Source organism: Carassius carassius, chromosome 27 (assembly GCF_963082965.1).
Source record: "Carassius carassius chromosome 27, fCarCar2.1, whole genome shotgun sequence".
Classification (NCBI taxonomy): Eukaryota; Metazoa; Chordata; class Actinopteri; order Cypriniformes; family Cyprinidae; genus Carassius; species Carassius carassius.
The window spans coordinates 1,224,969-1,244,968 of NC_081781.1; the positions used below are offsets into that span (position 1 = coordinate 1,224,969).

The 20,000-nt window shown below is 37.8% G+C and overlaps 1 protein-coding gene across 2 annotated transcripts in view; it reads left to right on the plus strand.

Annotated features, from left to right (window-relative positions):
- The first annotated feature begins 2,438 nt into the window (after positions 1 to 2,438).
- LOC132106393 (desmoplakin-B-like) overlaps positions 2,439 to 20,000 on the plus strand; it is a 39,311-nt gene continuing 21,749 nt past the window's right edge. The window contains exons 1-7 of one of the 2 annotated variants that reach the window (XM_059512031.1): positions 2,439 to 2,726; positions 4,755 to 4,845; positions 6,858 to 6,988; positions 14,788 to 14,947; positions 17,437 to 17,562; positions 18,653 to 18,730; positions 18,866 to 19,033. In XM_059512031.1, the coding sequence (XP_059368014.1) occupies positions 2,542 to 2,726; positions 4,755 to 4,845; positions 6,858 to 6,988; positions 14,788 to 14,947; positions 17,437 to 17,562; positions 18,653 to 18,730; positions 18,866 to 19,033 (939 nt within the window). In that variant the 5' untranslated portion in view covers positions 2,439 to 2,541. The remainder of the gene's footprint in view (positions 2,727 to 4,754; positions 4,846 to 6,857; positions 6,989 to 14,787; positions 14,948 to 17,436; positions 17,563 to 18,652; positions 18,731 to 18,865; positions 19,034 to 20,000) is intronic. The other variant, XM_059512030.1, reaches the window with a different exon arrangement.

The window sequence follows — 20,000 nt, forward strand, 5'->3', positions numbered from 1 at the left end:
CGAGGTCAACCCCGTCCACTTACTCTTAGCTTAAGGCTTCTGTCTTCTCCAATGGAAAGGACTGATCTAATATGCAAATAAACCCAATGGAAACTGGCTTGTGCAGCATCTTCACACACTCCCTCCCCACGCTACACACCAAACAAATGAGCAGCATGGAAATAACCACTGTCACTTACTGGAAAACAAATGATGAACGATACGGATGAGACAAAGCAACTTGGCAAAAGATGCACATTTAATTAGTATTGTTTGCTAATTGCCAATCACCACTGTTTTCTCAAACAGAGACAGAAGTACTAAATTTTGCCATGCAACCTTATAATCATGTCATTGTGTTCATTAAATGTGTCGAGGCTCTGGACAAACACCGGGACGGATCGCAAGCAGGAAGTGGCATCATTTTGAACATGCAGACAGGAAGTAAAATGCCTGTAAACCCAAGAGAAGTTTCCATGCAAGCAGCACACATAACTTATAAGAAATGCACTCTGTGCTGGTTTATTATTATCTGTCTGGGGAAATCCTTTTGGAGTAGTTTCATTGTGTTGTGTGACTGGAGGAAACTCAGGATGTCGTTTTTCAGCAGGAAGTGAGTCAGAAAGAACCCCCTGATAAGAAACGCTCTGCATTATTCTGAGAGAGAGAGAGAGAGAGACTCAATGTGTGTGTGTTTTGTTCCTGAAAGCCTAAACTGATCATGTTACGCTTCACCTGATACTCTGGTTGAACCCGCCTCTCTCTTTCTGTCACTCCTTTGTCCGTCATTCCCAAGATTCAAGCCGCATTATTAGGTTGATAAAAGCAATGCATTGTCAGATTGGGTGTTTCTTCCACTTCGGACACTTTCAGACATTTGGACTTAAATGAAATCTACAGAATATTTTATTAATCTAATAATGGTGGATGTCGTTCTCCAGATTACCATTTTTAATTATTAATTACAGATGAAACTTTAAAAAAAGCAAACAAACATTCAGTATACATATATAAAATTAATTTAGGTGATAAATCTGCATGCATGATAATTGTTAAAAACTGAATTTTTGAAATGTTAATAGTAGTTAATTAGAAATATATCTTTTCAACAGGAGCTGATTTAATTGCTTTAACTAGTCCTTATCTAAATAAATCTGATAAATATTAATATTGTAACCAAAAACAGACTTTAATAATGACTTGCTTAAATATTAAAAGTTGCCAAAGTTACAACCTGATGTGAAAAGTTTGCATTGCAATTTTTCTTTTACCATTGTGAGTTTTATTACTGACTAAACTCTTTTTTGCAGTTTTTTATTTTTTGCAGTTTTTTTTATAGCATTTCACTATAATGCATTATAATGCATTATATAATGCAGGGGCTGCAAATGCATTTATGAAAATGCAAAAATTCTGTTTATAGTTTATTATTTTTTTCTGAACTCTAAATAAATCTGCATGCACGATAATAGCAATTAAAAAAAAAGTTTTATTCATATTGTTGAAAAGTTAAAAACAGGCGCTTAAAGTATATTTTTCCAACAGTGTTTTCAGTATTCAAGAGATGTGCATCAGTCCTTAACTTTAATTGTTTGCTTAAATATTCAAAGGGGCCAAAGTACATGTTTTAATTACACTCTTAGTTCAAAGTTTATTTAAGCACTTTTTATTGCATTTCACTTAAAATGACCTGCAAATGCATTTCTGAAAATACAAAAATTGTAGGTCATAAATCTGCAAGCATAATAATAGCAACATTTATGCATTTTGTTGAAAAGCTAAAAATAGCTGCTTAGAGTATATTTTGCCAACTGTTTTCAGTATTCAAGAGATGTGCATCAGTCCTTAACTTGTCTTAAATATCCAAAGGTGCCAAAGTACATGTGGGAAAACTTTTATTTTATTTTTTAATTACACTCTTAGTTAAAGGTTAATTTAAGCACTTTTTATTGCAGTTCAATGAAAAGGAGCTGCATGCAAATGCATTTACAAAAGCACAAACAATCTGTATATAGTTAGATTTTTTTCTGAGCTCATAAATCTGCATGCAACTTTTTTTTTTTTTTGCATATTGTTGAAAAGTTAAAAACAGGTGCTCAATTAAAAGTTGTTGTTTTTTCAGACACTGTTTTTATACTCAACAGATTTATTACGTGCACCAGTCTTTAACTTTAATGGTTTGCTTAAATATTCAAAGGTGCCAAAATACATGTTTGCCAAAAGTTTGCATTGCAGTTACATTTTTCTAGTTCAATTACAATAAGTTTAAAGTTCACTTTAAAGGAGACGCAAATGCATTTATGAAAGCGCAAACATCCTGTATTTGGTTTATGAATTCCTCTGAGCTCATAAATCAGCATGCATGATAATAAGCAACAAGTATGTCGTTATAATAGTCCAGTGCAGAATGTGTTGAAGTAAGTCCTCTCGGGAACGCCTCCGGGGCGCGCGCAGTGGGTGTGATTTCAGATCCTAAACTGCGGCTCTTCGGCGCAGAGGATCAGGACTGCTGGAGTGATCTGAGCTCAGCTTCGGGGCTAAACTCCGTCGTTTCTCGCAGTCATGAGTATGTACGGCTCGCAGCGCGGCCTCAACATGACGGGGCGTCGCACCGGATCGCGCAGCGAGCTCAACCCGTACGCGCGCGGCGAGGTCCCGGCGCAGCGGGGGAGTAATGGTTTCACTCAGGAGTATGTGGAGGCGTACAGCCGTGGCTTCTCCAGAGCCTCGATGAGCGCTGGCCAAGTGTGAGTAAACACCTGTTCCTTGCGAGCTTTCTCCTAACACTTTCTTTATAGCGTCTATGGAACCCAGACTACATAATAAATGTTTGCGTTAAAATGCACTCGCATGCAAATATAAGATGCACACTAATGTAGTGTTTTTGTTTGCAAAAGTTTCAGGAAAGTTATACAAAGCGTTAAAATACAAAACAAACATAATGCAAAATGTTGCATATTTATTTAAAATAATTAAGTTTATTAATTTAAAAAAGCACTGACACTAAGTGTTTTTTATAGTTTGTTTTTGTTTGCAAAATTTTAGCATTTTATACAGAATTTTTTTTAAACAGTTTTAATAGTAATTTAATAATTTAAAAATTAATAAGATTTAGTATGCAAATATAATATGGATTCTTTGATGTTTGCAAAAGTATCAGCTTGTTTATACCCCCCAAAATCGAAATGTTTTATAGAATAAAAAAAAAAAATTAAAAATCTTAATTTAATAATTAATTACAAAATTTTTTTTTTTTACTTTAGTTTGCTAAAATTTTAGCACATTTTATACAGAAAATGTAAAAGCTTAAAAATGCAAAAATAAACGTCATAATATAGATGACATGAAACAATTACGTAATTTAAAATAACAAAAAATATTAATTTAACTTTGCAACATTTTAAAAGTTTAAAAGTATTTAACAGAATTTAAAATTAAAAAAGCAATAGTATGCAAATGTTACGATGACACTTTTCTCTCTCTTTTCTTTTGCTAAAGTGAAAGCAAAATGATTTAAAACAAATAAATTCAAAGAAGAATTTAACAGACTTAAATACAGAGTAAAAACTTGGTACAATCAAGGTGAAACTGTATTATAATACAAAAGAGGTTCAAAGGTTTCTACTAGACACATCAAAGGCTCTGGGATCTCTCTGTGGAGTGTGTTGTCAGACAGGTTGTGGTCAGGATGAGGTGTAGTTGTGTAAATGTAGGCCTGTGCTGGCTGTTGGGTAACACAATCCCTGCTGATACTCTGCAGCTACTTTGTTTTCATTTCTGGACGGGTTTGCATTGCACTTTCGGTTGGCAGAGCGTGCTGTAGATCTGCATGCTCAATATTTACAGGATCCTGTGGGAAGAGGCGCTGCCTGCTGTTTTCAAGCGCTCCACACAACTTCATGAGCCATTTGGCAGCTACTGGTCATAAACATGAATGATGACTCTGTAGTGCTTTCATATGCATATTCTCTATTCAAATCAGGCACATCTGTTCATCTAAGTTTAAAAAGAGCTGCTTTTTATTTGTTTTCTTGTCTAATGCTTATTTGTAGAACTTTTCACAAGAACATTTAATTCAGTTTCTACTTTGTATCACTTGTTTGCTCAGAATGCCTAGTCAAGATATTATTAAATCAAATGTTTATAAATGCAATTTATACAAATAAATATAAATAAAAATAAAATAAGAATATATATATATATATATATATATTTAAATGTATTTATTTTTTTAAATGTATAAAATAATAAGTGAATAATAAATAAAAAATAAATAGTAATTAAAATAATTAACGAATAAAATAATGCACCAAATACATTTCATTTTATGCATTTTATGTGTTAAAGGGGTTTTACAAGGGAGCGGATGTGCTTGAGTGATTTACACAACATTCAACTCTTTATATAGTCTTTACATAAATTATTATTTAGATTTAGACACTATAATATGACAAAAAAAAGAAAGAGATTTACTGCACTGTGTTTTTGCTCGGGAGATCTGGTCCAGCTGAGAGATTGCAGTGCAGTAGAGGAATGCTGTGCTGTAAATCATTGAAGAACTAGCTGTTTATGATTCACAATGAATCTGTCAATGTTCAGATGAGCTTCTGGGAACTTCACGACACGTAATGGAGAGCCGTCAGTGAAATACTGCAGTGTCAGCAGTGAAGACCCCTTTAACACATGTCTGTAATGCTTGTGGAGGCTGAACTTGCATGTAAATAAGTGCAGAAGCTGGCAGCATTGATATGAATGTTTGTTTGTTTTCCCATCAGGCCCAGCATGACCCCGGTGCAGCAGCAGATATCGTTTCTACAGGCTCAGTGTCAGGATGATCTGGACAAAGTAGCATTAATACTGAATACTGTGAGTATGAGGAACAAACACAGCAGTCTGATTTAGTCTCATGTCAGATGACAGGATCATAAATGTGCCGAAGAGTTTCCCATGAGACTGTTTGCTGTTTGCACACACACAAACACACACACATGCACACAAACACGGACATGCACACATAAACATACAAACACACGCATACAACACAAACACAACACACACATAAACACACACACACGCACGCACACGCCCGCACACACACACACACACATGTTTGTTCTTGTGTAAAGTGTGTTCATCCCATAGGTGTAATGGTTTTTATACTGTACAAACTGTATATTCTATGGCCCTACACCAACCCTACACCTAACCCTAACCCTCACAGGAAACTTTCTGCATTTTTACTTACTCAAAAAAACTCATTCTGTATGATTTATAAGCGTTTTGAAAAATGGGGACATGGGTTATGTCCTCATGAGTCACCCTCTCCTTGTAATACCTGTGTCATACCCATGTCATTATACAGAGCACACACACACACACACACACACACAGAGACACACACACACACAGACACACACACACACACACACACAGACACACACACACACACAGACACACACACACACACACACTCTCAGACACACACACACACACACACACACACACACACACACACACTCTCAGACACACACACACACACACACACACAAACACACACATCTACACACACTCACACGCACATTAACACTCACACACATTAACACACACACACACACACACACACACACACTCACACACACATTAACACACACACACACACACACACACACACTCAAACACACACACACACACACACGCCCACCTACACACACTCACACACACATTAACACACACACACACACACACACACATTAAAATAAACACATACAAACACACACACACCCACACACACACTCACTCTCTCTCTCTCTCTCACACACACACACACACACACACACACACACACACACACACACACACCACACACACATAACTAACATTTCTCAGATAATGAAACACTTTTGTCCCTGAGTGACTTTAGAGAAAATGAAAGTGAAACACGTGTTTACTTCATGTGTTAAAATAATAGTTTATTTTTAGTAAAAACATATCATATGTCACATATTAAACTGGTTCATTTTATTTGCATAAATTCATCTTTTTATTATACTCACAGCAGTGAAAGAAAAACACCAAACAAAAAATTCTAAATAAATCATATAAAATATTAAAAAAGATAATAATAATGAAAATGATTTACTTTACATACAATTATCCTTATTTACCTACCGTCATATGAGCAAAAAAGCACCATAAATAGCCCTGTGCATTATATTTAATATTAATTTGTTTTAGATTTAATTATTATAATTATTTATAAATTATTACATGTATTCGTTTAGCAGAAACTTTTCCAAACCTTGCTGTGGTCACTTTCTCTTTCATTACTGCAAAAAAATAAATAAAATAAAATTAAACTCTTCTCCATTTTGTATTTTGTCTTATTTTTTTATATCTTTTCAGTTACAAATATGCCTTGTCTTGCCTTTTGACAAACCTTTTGACAAATCTTCTTTTGTATTCCACTTATAGAAAATGAAAAGTTATATGCATTTGGAGCAACATGAAGGACAATAAATAAACACTGTTCAAACACTCGATCTGTTTCACTTTGTGTGCAAGAATTGAATCTTTCAGTTTCAGTTTGTTGCATTTAATTAATGCATTTTTCTGCTGAATTCATTGGTGTTGTCGACACAGAGACTACTGTACTATTATCTGAGGTTTCATGCAACAGATTTGTTATTGAAGTAGCATTGATTTCTGATCACAAACATGTTGTTCAGACGGTCACTTCATGTCAAAGTGTGCCCTTCGTGACCAGAATAAACTCAGAAGAGGACTAGACTTTATTGTTAATGATGACTGAACTGAGTTGACGCTAGAGGACTGAACACAGTGTGTGTGTGTGTGTGTGTGTGTGTGTGTGTGCGCTGCAGGGTGGAGATGGAAATGCTTTTATTGAAGCTCAAAGCTGTCTGTCATCTGCTGCAGACGTCACTGAGCAGCTCCGAGGCTTTGCTCTGGATCTGAAGCAGCAGAATCTGCCGTCTGAGAGCGTGATGAGGAGGTGAGACACACAGACGTGACACACACACTTCTGAAATCATAAAGGCTGCTAACCAAGGCTGCATTTATTTGATCAAAAATGCAATAAAATTGTGAAATATTATTAGAATTTAAACTAACTGTTTTCTATGTGAATCTCTGTTAAACTATAATTTATTTCTGTGATGCTCCGCTGTATTTTCAGCATCATTCCTCCAGTCTTCAGTGTCACATGATCTTCAGAAATCAGAATAATATGATGATTTACTGCTCGAGAAACATTTCTGATTATTATCAGTGTTGAACACAGTTATTTTTGTGGAAACGGTGCTGTAATATTATGATCAGATGATCAGAAGTGACAGTAAAGACGTTTCAATGTATTGTATATGCAATGCATAATTCAGAATGTTTTGTCCTTAAGTGTCTTGTCTGTGCACACTTCTGCTGTAACATAATCTTCTCTCTCGGTCTCTCTCTCTCTCTCTATCTCTCTCTCTCTCTCTCTCTCTCTCTCTCTCTCTCTGTCTCTCTCTCTCTCGGTCTCTCTCTCTCTCTCTCCCTCTCTCTCTCTCTCTCTCTCTCTGTCTCTCTCTCTCTCGGTCTCTCTCGGTCTCTCTCTCCCTCTCTCTCTCTCTCTCTCTCTCTCTCTCTCTCTCTCCCTCTCTCTCTCTCTTTCTCTCTCTCTCTCCCTCTCTCTCTCTCTATCTCTCTCCCTCTCTCGCTTTGCATGCTGGGGGTTTGGGTTATGGGTGCAACAAATGGGTGAGAAGAGCGATTTGTTGGTTTTTTTCTTCTTCTATTTCTCTAGTTTTTTTGTTTTGTTTTGTCTGTTTTTTTCCCTTTATGGTTCCTTTGTTTTGTGTATAATTTGATTAACTTAATTCAGAGTACTTCTGCTCTTCGGCGTTTGGGTAAATGGAGCGTTTACTGTTGTGTCACCGCTCGTCTTGCAGTCTGTTAGAGTCACGATTTCTAATGTGCCCCCCTTTATATTAAATAGTGTCATTGAAAAAGAATTGTTGAGGTTTGGAAAAATGGCCAGTGAAGTGAAAATGATTCCTTTGAGGTGTAGGAATGAAGCACTGAAGCACGTGCTGTCGTTTCGGCGTCAGGTGTTTATGTTTCTTGAGCAACAAACACTTGATATTTCTTTTCGAATAAAACATGAAGGAAAATCGTATATGATTTACGCGAGTACCGGAAATTTGAAATGCTTCGAATGCGGAGATGTTGGACATAAAAAGATCGCTTGTCCACATAACAAAACGCAGCCAGAAAATAATGTAAATGATAATGGAATTATGGCTAGTGTACAGATTGGTGAAATGGTAGAGTTCAGTGAAGAACCAAATAAAACAACAGTTGACGGAAAAAACAAAGATTTATTAAGTATTAAGATGGGAACAATTAATATTAATGGAGAAAGGGATGGTAGAAGAAGAGCAGTGTTGAAAGAATATATTGAAAATAAGGATATGGATATAATTTTCTTACAATAGATACATAGTGACTTGCTAATGAGATAGAATGGAAAAAGTGGTGGGGAGGCCACATTTTCCTAAGTCATGGTACTAATACGACAGCTGGTGTTGCTATCTTGTTCTCGAAGAGAATTGAAATAACCTTTGAATCAAGTGATGAGATAGAGAAGGGTCGAATTATAGCTGTTCATTCCAAATTGTTGGGATTTTCTTTTGTCTTTGTTAATGTCTATGCACCTAATAATGGTGCAGAAAGGATAAAGGTTTTAAGAATTGTCCAAGTAAAATGGGGAGTTATGATAAAAATGTTTGTCTAGTTTTGGGTGGTGACTGGAATTGTACATCAAATTTTAAACTAGACAGGAATGGAGAAGAACCATGCCCTCTTTCTGCTATGTGTTTAAATAATATAATAAGAAATTTTAATTTATGGGATTAAAACATCTGGTAGATAAACAATATTCTTGGTCCAAGTCTTCAAGTGAACACATCAGCTTTGCCAGGTTAGATCGTTTTTATATTAATAAAGACTGGTGTAATACAATTTTGAAGGCCTGTATTTACCCCACTGGTTTTTCAGATCATGATTTATGTATGTTTGTTTTTCATTTACAAACGACAAGAGGTCATAGCTATTATTGGCATTTTAATGTAAAATTGTTGCAGGATGCCTTTTTTTGTGAAAAATTTAATTTATTTTGGGCAAAATGGAGAGAGCGAAAGACTGATTTTGATTTGTTGTGCACTGCTGGGATGTAGGAAAAGCGCACATCAGGATCTTTTGTCAAAATTATACAGCTAATGCAAGTCATTGTTTTAAAAAAACTGTTATGGAACTGGAAGATGAAATCAAATAAATTGAAAGAAGTCTATTTAACCAAAATGGTGAATCAAATGAAAGACTGAGTGAAAAAAAGAAAGTCTTGTCCTCACTTTTTCATGAACGAGCTAAAGGAGCATTAATAAGAGCTCGTTTCCTCTCTCTGAGAGAGATGGATGCACCAAGTTCTTTCTTTTTTAGTTTTGAGAAACGGGAAGGAGCGCGGAAGTCAATATTACATTTAAAGAAATCAGATGGAACTGTGACAACTAATCCTAAAGAAATGAGGACAATGGCTATTGATTTCTATACAGAACTTTTTTCGGATGGGCCATGTGACATTGGTTGTATGGAGGACCTTTTTAAAGATTTACCAAAGTTGACTGATACACAGAGGAATCAGCTGGAGGTTGAAATGGACATGGATGAAGTAACAAAGGCTGTTAATCAACTATCTAATGGACGCGCACCAGGAATTGATGGACTTCCAGACGAATTTTATAAACAGTTTTGGGATTTATTAAAAAGTGATTTGTTTGATGTTTTTAAATGATCTTATAAGAAAAAAGAGTTACCAACAAGCTGTAAAAGAGCCGTTTTGTCTTTGTTACCAAAGAAAGGTGATCTTGGTCTTTTAAAGAACTGGAGACCAGTGGCAATTTTGTGCACTGACTATAAAATCTTAGCGAAATGTCTTTCAAATAGATTGAAATTGTATTTAGAAGATATAGTAAATGAGTATCAAACTTATTTGATACTCATTTAAAAGCAAAAAGGAATGTTGACAATATTGGAATATTTGCAATTGATCAAGAGAAGGCATTTGATCGAGTCAGTCACTTTTATTTTTTTAGTTCCCTTGAAGCTTTTGGTTTTGGTGATCTTTTTATTTCATGGATCAAACTGTTGTATTCTGATGTTTCCACAATGTTGAAGGTTGGAGGAGGGTTAAGTAAACCAGTGTCAGTACGTAGAGGTATTCGACAAGGTTGCCCTTTGTCAGGGATGTTATATTCTTTAGCCATCGAACCTTTGCTTCGTCAATTGGGAATAAATTTAGATGGCCTGCTAATTAAAGAACAAAAAGTTAAACCTAAGTTTTCTGCCTATGCTGATGACGTTACCGTGTTTATCAAAAGCAAAAGAGATGTGTTTGTTTTAGAAGAAGTTTTAGGGAAGTACGAAAATGCAAAGGTAAACTGGGAAAAAAGCGAAGGTTTTATTTTAGGGAATTGGTCTGAAGAAGAGCCACCAGTTTTACCAGGAGGTGTCAAATGGGGTAAAGAAGGTTTGAAAATATTGGGTATTTATTTAGGAACTGACAACTATATTCAGAAGAACTGGGAAGGAGTGTATGATAAGATGTGTGACCGTTTGTCACAGTGGACATGGATCCTGCCTCAGTTATCTTTCAGAGGGAGAGTCTTGGTGGCAAATAATTTGGCTGCTTCAGCACTCTGGCACAAACTAGATGTGTTGAATCCACCTGATGAAGTAGTTAATTTACTACAAAAGAAAATAAATGATTTCTTTTGATCTGGTCAGCACTGGGTAAAAGCTTCTATTTTATATTTACCAGTCAGTGAAGGTGGACAAGGCCTAATCGATCTAAAAAGCAGAATCAAGGCTTTCAGGCTCCAGACTGCACAGAAGTTGCTGTATTCTGAAAAAATATGTTGGGCTGATACAGCTTGTTCCTTATTACGTATTATGAATTGTTTTAAATATGATTTTAATTTGTTTTTAATTAGTCTGAAAGATATGGAATGGACTGATTCTTCTCCGTTTTATAAATCTGTTTTGAAAGTGAGGAGAGATCCAAACCTTGAAGGTTGGATAAAAAATGAACCACTCTTTAACAATACCCTAATACAAGCAAATGTGCTGAAAATGAGAAGTTTGCAAACATCAATGGTGAGAGCAGAATGCACATGTTTGTCTGATCTAAAGAATGGAAACGAGTGGAAAAGTCCCCAAGAACTGTGTAGTTTGACGGGCATTAAGTCTGTGAGATTTATGGATAACGTAATGAAGGAAATTCTTTTAGTTCTTCCTTCTATCTACAGACAAAGTATACTAGAAAATCATTGTGGTGAACAAGAGGATGAAATGAGAGAAAGTTTTCCGAAACTTCAGATTTCAATGATAATAGATGAAAAGCCTAAGAAGGAATCACTTCTGGTTTTCTGTATACCTGAACTGAATTTGTTTGAAGACGTTTCAAAGAAAGCCTTGTTTATCATGTGTGAAAGTCTCTCATCAATCTGAGCTGAAGGAATGTAAAGAATCAAAGTGGTTGGAGGTGATTGGCCAGGGCTCTTCTCCCAGGAGATGTTGGAGGTCTTTATATTTATCACCTATAGAAAAATGCACTGCAGATCTTCAGTGGAGGATTGTGCATTCGGCAATTGCAACTAACAGATACTTGACACGTGTTGATCCCACTGTGGGGAAGGAATGTATCTTTTGTGGTCATGAAGAAACTTTGAAGCACCTATTTTTAGATTGTTCTAGGCTAAATGGATTGTTTCAGATTTTAAAGAGTTGGCTTAGAGCACTTGGGGAAGATATGGATGAAAATATATTTATATTTGGCCAAAAATATGTTGCAACAGATAAAAAAAAAAGAATTTCCTTAATTTAATAGTTGAAACAAAGCTGGAAATATGGATTTCAAGGAAAAATAAGCGGAAGGTCAGTGGGATGACTGAACCTGAACTTATTTTGAAGGCTTTTGTATCTGCAAGGATTAAAGCAGAATTTGCTTTTTTTAAATTAACAAAAAATGTGGTTGCTTTTAATGAGTTTTGGGGACAGGCAGAAGTGGTGTATGGTTGACCAAGAGGAAATTTTATTCCTAAATTTGTAAAAAAAAAAATTGTGAATGTATATGTGTTACAAATTGTGGTAGTCCTAAACGTAAAACAACGTGAGAGATGAGGATCTGGAACAAATAAGGAGTTTACTGATGACGAAGGAGGTACAGACTATATTAACAAGACAATATAACAAATAACAGCATGAACATTCAGGTTAGCATTCACATACAGCTTTGACAACGATAATCACGGACAAGGGAGAACTAAACAGACCAGGTATTTAAACACACAGGTGATGAGGGAACTGGGGACAGGTGAGGATCAATCAATTAACTAAAACAAGAAAAAGGAAGATGACCAAATAAGGAAACCAAAGTTCATAAACGTGACCGTTCGCCCCCTCCCGGAACGGTGTGTCCTCGCACCGCAAGAAGAATACCAGCGGAAGGAGGGTGGGGGTTCTGGAGGCGGGCGAGGAGCAGGCCAGGAGCAGGTGACGAGGGAGCATGGAGGTAGGGACCAGGGCGGAGTGGATGGAGGGAGGAGCCAGGGAGGAGCCCGGAGCAGGAGGAGCCAGATGGTCCACCAGAGACCAGCCAGGACGGAGATCCATGGTTTAGTCGACGGCGGGAGGAGCCATGGTGAAGGGGCCGATGACACCAGGGGGTCGACAGGCGGAGACTGCACCGGTGGGTGAGGAGCCCAAGATGGAGCAGCACAGCCGCAGAGCCAGGGTGACGGCGAGGATCCGGAGGGCCTAGGTGGAGCGGAAGGCTCAGGCGACCAAGGCGGAGGCGGGGTCCTGGTAGACCGCTGTGGAGCCGGAGCGACCGAGGATGGAGGTGAAACCAGAGGGAAGGAGGAGCCTGACAGAGCCGGAGGGATGGAGTGACAAGGTGGAACCAGAGGAGTGGAGTCCCGAGGTGGCGGATGGTCGACGACTGACCAAGGTGGAGCCGGAGGGACGAGGGAGCCCGGTGGAGCAGGTGGGATGCCAGGCCACGGTGGAGACGAGGGAGCTAAGAACCAAGGCGGAGCCGCTGGGTCGAAGGACCGAGGAGGAGTCCAGGGCTCGGAGGCTGGAGGCGGAGACAGGGCCTTAACGCGCCAAGGCGGAGCTGGAGACTGGCAGTCCAGCGGCGAACCATCACGCCCAGATGGTGCGGACTGAGGGTGAGCTGCGGGTCTGACTGGCACCAGCAGGGATGACGAGGAACTGGCTGGTCTAGGAGGAGGAGAGAGAGGAAGGATGGGAGGAAACACAGGAGGATCAGGGCTGGACGGAACCAGCGGAAGTGGAGCAGAGGGACTGGCAGGTCCAGGAGGAGGTGGGAGAGGGAGGCCGGGAGGGAACACAGGAGACACAGACGATTCAGAGCTGGGCGGAACCAGCGGAGAAACAGAAAACTCAGGGCTGGGCGGAACCAGCGGAGAAACAGAAAATGTATGGCTGGGCGGAACCAGCGGAAATGGAGGATAGGAACTGACTGGAGGAGGAAGGAGTGGGAGACTGAGAGGGTACACAGGGGGATCAGGGCTGGACGGAACAAGCGGAGAAACAGGAAACTTAGGGATTACCTCCATAGACCAGTCCATAAGATCCAGAAGTTGCTCCATATTTTCCGAGACCGGATACAGCTTACCCGCAGTCGCAGGAGTGTGGGCAGGGCTTTCCTCCATGCCCTCGATCTCCACGAGGACTCCCACGACGCAAGGTGTTGCCGGCTCGCACACCTGGTCAGTCGCGCTCTCGAGATCCTGCTTCCTGTCAGTGGATGGCTCGGGCTCTGCGGCTGCGGTGGGCTCTGGCTCCGTGTTTGGGATGGTGGCTGGCTGGTCTCTGGGTCAGGAGTGGGGCTGGAGATATCCTCTTCGGCGGTGCTGATGGTCCACGAAGATCCATTTTTGTCCTGCACCCACTCCACAAAAGCGGTGAAATCCTCTCGGGGACCGTTTGCTGGTAGGCGTGCCTTACTCCGCTCGCTCAGGCCGGTGTAGAAGAAGTTAGAGAGCGAGCAGTCGGGGAAGTGAGTAAGGCACGCCAGATCTAAAAAGTCCCTGGTGTGGTCCTCCAGCGAACGGTCCAGTTGCTCCAGGCATAGGAGACGGACTGCTGGGATGGCCATTCCGGGAGAGGAGAAAAAAAATAAATAAATAAATGAAAGAAAAAACGCCGCTAAATTAAGTACACTGTTGTGGGTCCGTGATTCTGTTACAAATTGTGGTAGTGCTAAACGTAAAACAAAGTGAGAGATGAGGATCTAGAACAAATAAGGGGTTTACTGATGACGAAGGAGGTACAGAATATATTAACAAGACAATATAACAAATAACAGCATGAACATTCAGGTTAGCATTCACATACAGCTTTGACAACGATAATCACGGACAATGGAGAACTAAACAGACCAGGTATTTAAACACACAGGAGATGAGGGAACTGGGGACAGGTGAGGATCAATTAACTAAAACAAGAAAAGGAAGATGACCAAATAAGGAAACCAAAGTTCATAAACGTGACAATATGTTTCTTTGAGGTTAATGTACATATGTTATATGTGATGAGGCCAAAATTGTTTGGCTTAAAAAAAAAAAAAAAAATGTATAAATTTTTAGTGAATAAAGAGTTGTTCAAGTCTCTCTCTCTCTCTCTCTCTCCCTCTCTCTCTCTCTCCCTCTCTTTCTCTCTCTCTCTCAGTGTGAATGTATTCTCTGAGCAGCTCAGAGATCTCAGCATGGCTCTGAACGCTCCTCCGCTGCAGCAGAAGTGGAGCAGCAGGACGATGCGGTACAGCGTGAGCCGTGAAGAGCACAACCGCTTCTTCACCGAAGCCATGTCCTGGATCCAACAGCAGAGGGTAAAGCGCCTTCACACCGCAGCTTTAGATGTTTGATCCATGCAGGAGCTTTCTATCTCAAACAGCACTGCTGCTTTTTGCAGGAGATGATGTATAATCTAATATAATGATTATACGAAAGTAGCATTGTTTTTGAAAGAAGTGTCTTCTGCTCAGCAAGAAGACAAAATTCAAAATTTGAAATATTATTACTATTTAAGATAGCTGTTTTCTATGTGAAAATATTTTAAAGTGTAATTTATTCCTGTGATGCACAGCTGAATTTTCAGCACAATTCCTCCAGTCTTCAGTGTCACATGATCTTCAGAAATCATTCTAATATGATGATTTACTGCTCAGTTTTCAAATATTTTTGTGGAAACCGTGATACATTTTATTTTTCAGGATTCCCACATGAATAGAACAACATTTATTGAAGTTAAAATCTTTTATAACATTATAAATTTGACTTTCGACCCATTTAGTGCAGTGCTGGTAGTGTACAAGGTGTTTAATATGAAGTTATGTGAAGCAGGGTTTTCAACCAATGAGATTTCACTGTGGGCGGAGCCACTCAGGTTGATGTGCCAGAAATAGACATCAACTTCACAGCACACAGATAAGAGCTGCTCTGTTCAGGCAAGCCTAGATAAAGACACAAGTGTGAGTGTTTGCCAGGACAAAGAGAGAGAGTGAGAGAAAACGAAAGAAAAACTCTGAGCAGATGAAACGAATCTTTAGAGATTAGAGCACGACATCGTTCCAGAGAACACAATCCTGTACTGAGAAACAGTCTGTGTGTCTGAGTCTCTCCCGCGGGGGTCAATAACACCACACTCCCTCTGTCAGGAGCCCAGGGTTAATGAATCACAGATGCTTGAGTCATTCTGAAAGAAACCAGACACTGCTAACAGCCGACCTTTTCAGAATGATCTCCAAATATTCTCTTGTTGAGCTCATTTATTCAGAGTTATCTTGTCTTAACTAAAATCTAAGTACCAAAATGGTATTATTTATACATTCAAAAGTAAGATTTCCATAATATTACCAGAATGATTAAAATGTTCCCTTAATGTTTGCATAAGCAAAAAACATTTCATAAATGTTTCCAAAACTAAACGTTTTTTTTTTTTTTAAGTTTGTACAAAAGCGTTAAACACATTAAGTGTTTATACGTCATTAATAGAATGTTTAGAATATAATAGAATTAAATGTGACTACTTGTTTCAGAATATTTATAGAACATTCGAAAAGAAAATTCGTAATGTAAAGTAACGCTCCCATAGCGTCTGCAAAATGTATGCATAATCAAAAAAAAAAAAAAAAAACCTTTAAGATCTTCAGAAAACATTCAGTTTTATAACTAAATGTTCTCAAAATGTTAGCACAAAAAAGGTTCATGGAATTATTATTTTCTGTTCATTTTTTTAAATGTTGCTACTTTATTTGGAACATTCAGAGAACACTCATATAAAGTTTGCAAGAATTCTAAAATGGAATGTTCCTTTAACGTTTGTAGAACATTTTTAAAATGTTAACAAAACAAAAAAACTGGATGTTTTGAACATTCAGAAATAATTATTGTATATAATTATATAAATATAATTGTTAGCACCAAAATAGCAACCTGTTTTAGATTTAATACATGTTCTGAGATCATTTTAAAGTAACGTTCCAATAATGTTTGCAAAATTATAAAATGGAAATGTTGTCTTAAATTTTTTTTTAAACATTTAAAGTGTTCAGAGAATGTTTTCATAACTAATGGAACATTAGAAACATTCATAGAGCATGTATTTGTTAGTTGTTTAGGGCTGGTATCATCAAGTGTTGGGGATAATGCATTACAAGTAACACAAGTTACACAATCAGTACTTTTTACAAGTAGGTAATGAAGTAATCTAATACGTTTTTAATTTAATTGCCATGTTGAGAGAAATCAAGAGTAAGTGCAGAGCGTTGTGTGAGCTGTGTGAACAGGATCTATGAGGTTAAATGGAAACTCAGAATATGAAGCAAACCTACAATAATTAAATATTAAATATCCCAAGTATTAAATCCTTTTTTATTCACCAGCGTCTTTGGGCCTGAACTTCAATGATCTATTTCAATCATATGAATAAGCAAAAATGACTTTAGACAAGCACAACAGTTTTTAAATGCTGAAGAGTGTTGAAGTTTCTTCTCCTGCTTCCTATTCTTCATGCAGTCCAGAACAGCTGAAAGGTTTGTTTTAGCTGCGCTCTCTACTGTACTGATGTGAATTTACATTTCCTTCAGCCTGAGGCGTATTTATTTGACTTCTGGTGTGAAAGGGCCCCAACACTAGCTGTGTTCACTGGACTTTTTATACCCTGGTAAATCCACTGCATACGAAGCAGAAAACAGTAAACTTCCAGTGGAGACGGCTTTGTTCATTATAGCAAACTAGTTTTAATGCAACAAAACAAGTTGTGTTAAGTGTTGCTACTACTGCAACGTCATGTTTTAAGCTGTGTGTGTGTGCGCAGAGGCTGATAGAGATGTCGTCGTGGGGAGATGATCTGACGGCGATCGAGCAGCAGATAACCAATCACAGTATGTTTCACAACTCCATCCAGAGAAGTGCTGAGGTGGATCGAGCACGAACGGAGCTGGTGAGTCACACACACACACACACACACACACACAAACACACACACACACACACACACACACACACGCACACACACAAATACACACACACACACGCGCACACACACACACACACATATACACACACACACACACACGCACGCGCACACATACACACACACACACACGCACACACACACACACACACACACACACACACACACACCCACAAACAAAACATCTGTTACTGGGTGCCATATCAGTACTGGTCTGGACTGCTAAAATTATGGTCTGTTAGTCTCATTTGTCTGTTGTAGATTAATAACTGTCCAAGCATATACAATTTAGGATTAGAGCTTGTAATGAGATTTATTACATGATTAGGTAATATTTCACCTCATAATCAATACATATGTCTGTAACTGTGTTTATATAAATAAATATAGTATAGTATAGTATATATATATATATGTAAGTTTTCATACATCTTGCATAATCTGCAAAATGTTAATTATTATACCAATATAAGAGCGATCATACAAAATGCATGTTATTGTTTATTTAGTACTTAACTGAATTAGATATTTGATGATGATGAACAGAATGAAAATGTGTAAATTTTTCTTATTTTACCTAAACATCGTTTTATTTTTCATTTATATATATATATAATATATATATGAATGGGTCTAATAATGAGTAATGTTTATGTTTTAAAGAAAATTATTAATTTATTTAAATAATTGTAAAATTTTATTAATTTTTATTACATATTTCATGATATATACTTTACCTGAAAAAAAAAAAAAAAAACGAAAAATAAAAGATGATATTTTACATGTGGGTGTGAATATGCAAAAAAAATTCTAGATATTATGTAATTTTTTACAAATTATTATTTTACAAAATATGTTTATTAAAACTATTACTAATTGTATGTTTTTTTTCATTTCATTTTTATATGTGTGATTACATGTATTTTTTTTAATTGTGTGTGTGTAATATTTTATATATATATATGTGTGTGTGTGTGTGTGTGTGGATAGATAGATAGATAGATTTATTATTTGTAGGCATTATTTGTTGTATATTTTCACCTTTTTGTTGCTTTAGATGCGAGGCAAAGACCAAAATGCAGAAATGACCAAATCCTGTCTCAACAAACTGGAGCAAGAATTGGACAGTCTACTGGTGAGACCGGCTCAAATCAAGACCTTAACATACTGTTTACTTTCAGTCAAACCTAAACCTTTCATTAGCTACGAATCACACGTTTCTCAAATCGTTTGGGAGAGTTACTAAAAGATAAACTGTGCTGATCCTCAGAAAGCCTCGTACCAGCGGGGCGTCCAGCTGCAGGAACTGCTTAACATCATCGAGGAGATCTCCGGACAGATCATGTGGGTGAACGACCGAGAGGAAGAGGAGCTGGTGTTCGACTGGGGCGATAAAAACATCGACGCCTACATCCCTCAGAAACAGGAGAGCTTCTCAGTAAGAGCACACACACTCACACTGATGACTCGTTCAGCAGTGTGTGTGAAAGCAACACAAAAATCTGAGATATTGCATTGGCAAATAGCTGAAATAAACAAATAATATACTGTATATATATGCAGTTTTGCTCATAAGTTAAAACTCATAAGTAGGCAAAACAATGCATTAAGAGCCGGGGCGTGTAAACTTTTGAACAATATGATGATGTGTAAATTCTTCTAATTTTGTTTAACGATCATATTTTTTCATTAAGTACTGGACTTCAGAAGCTACATAAATACTTACTTGTTTCCCAGAAGACAAAATATGTATAATTTACCCTGATCATACCATTGAAAGAGTCTCTTAATGCATCGTGTGGCCTTCTTGAGCATCAGTACGTGTTTTCACCTTTTGCAATAGTTAGTGAGCGAGTCCCTCAGTTACTCTCAGTGTTAAAAGATGGATTACAAAACCATACAGCCACTTTGGAAAGGGTTTACATATGCAGAAGATGCTGGAAAACCAAATAATGTGTAGGAGCTGGGGGATTTTTCTGAAGAACAGCAGGAAGTTTACATTTATTCATTTAGCTGACGCTTTTATCAAAAGAGACTTACAATTGCTATATATGTGTCAGAGGTCGCACGCCTCTGGAGACACTAGGGGTTAAGTGTCTTGCTCAGGGACACATTGGTGTCTCACAGTTGATTCGAACCCGGGTCTCTCACACCAAAGGCATGTGTCTTATCCACTGCGCCAACACCTCCCCCAGTTAAACTGCTCAGGACCAACAAGGGACTCATGAACAACTACCACAAAATATAAAAACAGTTGTGGATCATCCAGGAAACGACACATAGTGTTATGTTTCAAGGGTGTGTAAACTTTTGAAAGGGGTTATTTTTATGAATTCAGTTATTATTTTGTCTTGTGGAGTTCGTGTAAACATCTATTATGTGAAATAGCTTATTCAGGGCAGTAC